The 7,254-nt window shown below is 42.4% G+C and overlaps 1 protein-coding gene and 1 non-coding gene across 5 annotated transcripts in view; one reads left to right on the top strand and one right to left on the bottom strand.

Annotated features, from left to right (window-relative positions):
- Nucleotides 1–693: 693 nt before the first annotated feature.
- On the bottom strand, nt 694–892 carry LOC144501043 (U2 spliceosomal RNA). The gene has a single exon (XR_013499031.1). It is a non-coding gene; the product is annotated as a U2 spliceosomal RNA (small nuclear RNA).
- Nucleotides 893–2,946: 2,054 nt separating this feature from the next.
- Nucleotides 2,947–7,254, top strand: part of casc3 (casc3 exon junction complex subunit) — a 29,932-nt gene continuing 25,624 nt past the window's right edge. For all 4 annotated transcript variants that reach the window (XM_078224085.1, XM_078224086.1, XM_078224084.1 and 1 more), the window contains exon 1: nt 2,947–3,109. In XM_078224085.1, the coding sequence (XP_078080211.1) occupies nt 2,963–3,109 (147 nt within the window). In that variant the 5' untranslated portion in view covers nt 2,947–2,962. The remainder of the gene's footprint in view (nt 3,110–7,254) is intronic.

Here is a 7,254-nt window from a genome sequence, read left to right as displayed (position 1 = left end):
AGGTTAGTCAAGCAAGACTTTCCCCTTGAAAAATCCATGTTGAGTATTCATTATTAAATTGTTGGTTTCAAGGTGTTACATCTAGTGTGCGGATGGTCCATCACAGTCGAGATGCTACAGCTTCTATGTCATACTCTGGGCACCACACCCACATTTATGAATATTTCATGCAACTTATGCCATTCATTGATAAAATACAAACAAGCCCCAACTGAAGTGGTGGAGAATATTTAAACTGAATGCGAGCAATACAGATAGAGGAACTATCATGAGAAATGACTAACGGCATATGAAAAGAATAAATGGAATGTGACCAATGACTAAAATCAAGCAGTAAAAGAACACAATATAATTGCTCTGAAAAGTCCTTATGGAGTCATTTTGCTTTTTCAACTAGGAGACTTAAATGTTTGAAACAAAAGGACATACAAAAATAATTAACAAGAAAATGATTAAACTCACTGAAACAATAAGATGTAGAGTGGAATACTCCCACTTTTAGCATAGGTGGGAATGGGGAGTGTTTTTTTTTGTTTTTATTCCAATTCAATCAAATCCAATTCAGAGTCTCAACAAGTTGAGACATTCCTGATCCAAGCTGATCCAAGCAATTCTTACTGTGTTTACCGCAGTCCAACGCCGGCATCTCCACACCAAGCTGACAAGACAGGGCTCTCACCACCTGTGTTGGGCTTGATTTACATGATCCAAGCTGATTGGAGTAGGCAGAGCTCCTCCTCCAAGGCTTGATCTCATTTGCATCTTAGCCAAAAGGCCAAGATGCCGCTTTTAAAAATTGCTTCAAATGAAGCTAAAATGTAAACTAATTACTTCAACCAAGCGCAGCATGTCGATACTACACTTGATCTTAGCGAAAAGGCCGAGAAGTATGGAGTGTTTTCCACTGCGGAAGCTGGCAGGAAAAGATGCCATATCTTCCAGCCTTGTGATCTTGTGCATGCCTGGGATGGCCCTAGGGAAGAGCAACGTAGATTTCCAGAGCTACATTTGTGGCCTTCAACATCCAGTGGCTACCACAGGGACTGGATGTGGTATAAAAAATCAAGAATGAGAGATTTGAAGTGATTTGCGAAAGAAGCAGCAACTGTAATGTGAGGAAAAAACTTCCATGCAGCAAGTAGTTTGGGTCTGGAATGAACAGCTTGGAAGTGTTATTTAAGAGGGCATTAATGGTGGACAGTGTCACAGTGGTTAGCACTGCTGCCACACAGCACCAGGGACCCAGGTTTGATTCCTGGCTTAGGTCACTGTCTGTGCGGAGTCTGCACATTCTCCCCGTGTCTGCGTGGGTTTCTTCCGGGTGCTCCGGTTTCCTTCCCACAGTCCGAAAGATGTGCTGGTTAGGTTGGCATGCTAAAGTCTCCCTGAGTGTACCAGAACAGGTGCCAGAGTGTGACGACTAGGGGGTTTTCACAGTAAATTCATTGCAGTGTTAATGTAAGTCTACTAGTGATACGAATAAATAAATTTTAAAAACTTTAGGTGAGTACTTGAATAGATGCAATGTGCAGAGGTACAGGGAAAAGGTAGAGGGGAATGGCAGTAAGCAAATGTTACTTGTTTTGAGAGCCAAGGCAAACACGATGGCCCAAATAGCCTCTTCTGCATCGTAACAATTCTGTGTTAATAAGTATATAATTGTATAAGTTTTCTATAATATGAAATCGTTTTTTTTAGTTGGACCCCACTTGAAAAAGGAATGCACTTTTGTTTGATGATGTGAAGATGCCGGTGTTGGATTGGGGTAAACACAGTAAGATGTCTCACAACACCAGGTTAAAGTCCAACAGGTTTATGTGGCCTCTTTTAAGGTCAAACCAAATAAACAAACTCAAGTTAAAATCAGGACAAAGTAAAAGGAGGGGAAACAGCCCGAACAAAAATCAAAGTACAAAGGAAACTTAAAAACATCAAATCATAATGTGATTATTAGGGTCGATAACGCACCCCAACCTCTGCGGTGCCCAATGGGCGCGGAAGGTGTCAACTGTGCCCGTGGACACTGCATGCTCCCTCTCCAGGGACACCTGGCCGCGAACGTAGCCACGGTAGAGGGGCAGACAGTCAGGATGGACGGCCCCCTCGATCACCCGCTGCCTGGACCTGTAAATGGCGCGTTTCGCCAGGCCCAGGAGCAGGTTCACGAGGAGGTCGCCATCCCGACCCACCCCTCTCCGCACCAGGTGAAACCGGTTTATTTGGCCTCTTTTAAGGTCAAACCAAATAAACAAACTCAAATTAAATCAGGACAAAGTAAAAGGGCAGCTCCCCAAAAGGAGGGGAAACAGCCCGAACAAAAATCAAAGTACAAAGGAAACTTAAAAACATCAAATTAAAAAATGTGATTATCAGGGTCAATAATGCACCTCAACCCCTGCGGAGCCCAACGGGCGCGGAAGGTGTCAACCGCGCCCGTGGACACCACATGCTCCCTCTCCAGGGACACCTGGCCGCGAACGTAGCCACGGTAGAGGGGCAGACAGTCAGGATGGACGGCCCCCTCGATCACCCGCTGCCTGGACCTGTAAATGGCGCGTTTCGCCACACTCATCTGATGAAGGAGCAGCGCTCCGAAAGCTCATGCTATCAAATAAACCTGTTGGACTTCTTTTTGTTTGATGGTATAAGAGCAAACCTTGCTTAGTGTCTCCTAATGTAAAAGGACAGCAGTCTTTAGCTGGGGGAATGGGATCTGAAGTTTTGAAACTTAAAACTACAATTCCCAGGATGCTACGGGGCGATGGACCATAACGCTCACGCTGGCGATGCATTCTGGGAGTCGTAGTTTTTTATTGGACGGACCGCACCCAGAGTGAGCGCGTCACTACCCCCCGCCGCCAAGGCTGCCGGGAATTGTAGTTCGCCCACCGGACTTGCTGCATACAACTCCCGACATGCCCCACGCGCTGCGGGGCCCTTCCGGCCGCCGACAGACGGCAAGATGGCGGACAGGAGGCGGCGACGCGCCTCTCAGGACACAGACGAGGAGGATGAGGAGGTGCCGCGAGTGGAGGTGGAGGCCGCTCCCTCCGTCGCCTGCATCTTGGACCTGTCTGGCGTCCAGGCTCGCGAGGCCGAGTCTGAGTGTGTGAGTGTTCCCGGTGCGGTGGGATGAAGGAGGAGAACGGGGCCTTGCGGGGCCGGGGGGGGGACAGCCTGAGCGGGGCCTGGCGGCAGAGGGCGAGGGGATCAGGCTCCCCAGCCTGCAGTCAGCCTCTGGGTCCAGTCCAGACAGTGACAGACCTTTGGCAAAGGGAAATACATTAATTCCCCGCCTAGCCTGCTACCCAAATGGGATATGGAGCTTTTACTGTATTTGTGAGGTTGAATTTGATGCAATAAAATTGTTTGCAAGGTTTCAGGATGTGAGAGCAATGGGGGTTGAATTCAGTCCCTTTCTAAAGCTATAAGACGCCTGGAGAGTGGCACAGCAAGCTGGAGCTGGTGTGTGAACCTTGTGTTTTGCCTCGTTGTCTGATGATTATTAGTTACGTGTGTTATAAATCAAGCCATGTCTCATCAGGGCTAGATCAAAATTGCTCAGGCTTATCAATGGGATAGCAATCTATCCATATTCTGGCCTAGCTGCACACTTCTCCTGATTGCAATGTGTTGTGTACTTGGATTCCAAGTATTGTCGGCTCCCTACACTGGCTTTTTTTCCCCAATGGATGATGACTTGCTGATCTTGGGTGTGTTGCTGGGTTTAGGTTTGAGGGGAAATGGTTCTGTCTCTGGTTATATTTATATCAATATTGAGCAGCAGGGAGAAGGGGTTTGGAAATGTCTAGTTAGTTGGTTCATAGTTCCACTACCTGAGTGTTTATGGATGAAAGCTGGGAAATTACAAAATGAATAGATTTGTAATAGTTTGTTCCTGTAGTATTGTCACTGACAGGTTAAGGTTACTTGCGTGTATCATAAGATTTGTTAGAAGGATGCATTTTGGAAATGTATTAACATGCTTTAAAGTGTAAGGATTTTCAAAGTGAGGATTTCTGCAGATTTAAGAGTGACCTTTTAATTGGCTTGAAAACTGATTTTATTGTAGTGTAAATAGCTTACATTAATGTCTTTTAAAATGCATTAATTTGCAGAAATGAATGCATCTAAATTTCTGGTTACCTATGTTTTAATGTGGGCTAAGAGTGACATAATGTACATTGGACATATAAATAAAAAGTACATCTTTTTCCTACTGGGTTTGTTTCTATTATAAGTATTGAAGCTTGGAAGCAACAGTTGGTTGCACTGTAAGGCAGTATGAATAAACACAGAAAATGTTAAAATCTACAGTTTCATCTGCATCTGGAAAAAGAAAGGTTAATATTTTGAGTGGGAGCCCTTCACGCAAGCAGACAAAGTAAGATTTTGACAGGATTGACCACATCCAAGGAAGGGAATGAGCAACAATTAAATGATTGCAAATACAATCAAACTAACTATAAAAGAATAGCTAATGGTTTAAACATTATTAAGCAAATACAAAGCTGGGAAGGCAAAATGCTGGGAAGCAGTGAAACGGTCTAGATGATGTGTGTAGGTTATAATTAGTCAACCGTGTTGTTTTTGATCAACCTAGGAATTTCAAAAGAGGTATAAATGGGCCTTTTCTTCAGCATTGATGAAGGCTCTGGACTGGAAATAATGATCTTTTTACTTTGAATGCTGATGGGCTTTCAGCATATTTCGAGCACTTTCTGTTTTATTTCAGCTCTTTTCATTTTAGTTCTATGGTAAAACAGTAGAATTTCCAGTACTCCATTCACAAGCATCAAAATATTTCAGCTGCTGTTGAATATGACGAATCATATAAAAAGGATTCATTTCATATTTTCCGCTACATGCCAGTACAATCAATCCGATCAATGCTCTAGCTTTTTTCAGCTTTATTCTCTGCTGGGTTTAAGAGAAACTCAATGGTGATGTACGAATGATAACGGGTAAGAGTTAGAAAGCATTGTGACATCATCAAACCTTTTGGTCTTTATCTTTTTGATGTAATATGTGTTAAGTCACCAGTGACATTGTCAGAGAGTCTGCCTTGTGTTGAAGGATATAGAATAATATACAATGACATCATCTCTTGAGTTACTAAAATTTGTGGCTGTTCAGATATCCAGCCTCTCAGTGCAATAGCATTCCCACCCCTTGCCCCACTGTAGGGTTGTCACTGATACTGACTCTACCTAGAACGGGGAGATTATTAGCCCCAGAAAGAATATTAATCCACACTTTTAAAATTGGTAAAGGGTCACTGATGCTGAGACTTCTTGTTTAACAGGTAATACTATATGTTTCATGTTGCAATTATTTATTTTTCTTGTAATTTGTTGCATCTGTAAAAAAATGCAGAAAGGTGATGGTAATTTGGACACAGGACAAATCCCAGTAATGTGAAAACAGGTCTTTTAAAAAATGCCCGTGGTGATTGTCCCCTTACTTTGACAGATGCCGCTTGCTGCTCTTTGTACCTCTTGTGATTGTGGAAATCATTGGTTTAAGTCAAGGTGACCACAATTTCGAAGCTATCCCAGTTCATAGCAAAGAACCGCTTGTTATTTCTAAAGATCGGGTGTTAGAGTCTCAGATGTAAAGGCTCAGTTGGGTTTGATTTGCTTCGCTGATCTACTTGGAGAGAAGACTGCAAGATCAACTCTACTTCTAACAAGATAATGTGGTAACAGATTGTGGCATTGCCTGAAGTTGCTAACCCTACTTTTTGGTTGGCTGAAGATTTCTGTGATCTTTGGCTACTTTGACCTGGAAAGCTTCCACACAGATCTCAGTTGTGTGTGCTAGTAGAATGCCAAACTTTGAAAACAGCATTACTGCTTCTTGTGTCATGAGGAGGAGTTTTCAATGTGGAGTGCACACCAGACCAGAATTAATAGCCCTAACCACAGAATGTGGCGAGATCAATGTCATTCAATTGGGCTAAGAGTGTGTTATATGAAACATACTAATCTTCACTGATTAGTTTTTTGTCGGACATAATTTACATTTTCAGTTTCTGCCATGTTGGCAGACAGGTCCATTTTAATTTTATAGGCAGGAGACTTGCAAGTGCTGCTCGTAGAGCCAAGCATTTGTCTTAGAATCATCGATGGACAACTTTGGAGATTGCGGTCAAAAGATGATCCATAGCAGAAGCTCTCCCAACAAGTTCAATATTAGGGGTGAAAAGAACTGTATTCATTGTTTCACTTCACTCAGGCCAGTTCTAGTCTGCCTAGATTTTCTACCATTAAAATTGCTTCTTGCAATGGAGCACGGACTGTGTAATCAGCAATGCAGCAGTTTACTGTGACAAAATCTTCCAGGTGATCTTCAAATCTCGCTGTTTCTGAGCTGTTAATTGCTGTGCCTAGTTCACCATAATCCTTTAAACCTCCAGATCCAACCAGTTTGTAAATATGCCCATGAGACTTTCCTGTGTTGCAAAATGTATAGCTTGGAGACTTTGGAGATGTATTGTGTACAATAATGTTTTGTACCGCTGGCATGTTTTGAGTTCTAGACTACGGTATTGAACCTGCAAGAATTTCCTACTGCATGGGACTCTGAAAGATCTGTTGAATATTTCTGTATGTGCCAGGAGTCCAAGGGAAATTGCTTTTTTGAGATCCTGCGGGTAAAGATTTTACAGATTTAGCAAAAAAAATTAAAATGTTTTTGTTTCTGAAGTCAGTTACTAATGATAAAACAGGAATTTGTTTCTTTAAATAAAAAGTAAGTAATGCAGAGTTTGTTGATAGTGAATATTCATAGTAATGTAGGATAGAAAGTGTCTTCTCCTGCATGGTGAGGTTATTAACGTGACATTTTTTGGTTGGTGCAATGTTTGTGCTTGGATAGGTTTTGCGACATGTTATTATGTTTATCAAAACATGTTGGATCTAGAAAGATGCTGGCTGCTGGAATTCTACAGCGGATATTTAATTCTGATTTTAATCTCTTTAAATCTCTCCTCAATTTAATGATCCACATTGCCGATTGCTTTAGATCGGTAGCTGTCAACTTATGGAGTTTTCGCTGAGAATAAGAAGTTGTGGTCCTCCCTAATAAATGTCAGTTTTGACCTCCTTATTTAACGGTTTGGATAATATGTGATTTGAATCAAGTGTTTGCGATGTTTCATGCTGCGTAGGGTTCTGTGAAATGTCAGTATTTCAGGTTTACTCTCCAGGATTGAACTTGATGTGCGTCTCAGAACGGCAGTAAGCACAGCCT

Source organism: Mustelus asterias, chromosome 11 (assembly GCF_964213995.1).
Source record: "Mustelus asterias chromosome 11, sMusAst1.hap1.1, whole genome shotgun sequence".
Taxonomy (NCBI): Eukaryota; Metazoa; Chordata; class Chondrichthyes; order Carcharhiniformes; family Triakidae; genus Mustelus; species Mustelus asterias.
The sequence above is the reverse complement of the archived record's forward strand: the minus strand, read 5'-3'. Positions and strand labels throughout refer to the sequence as shown.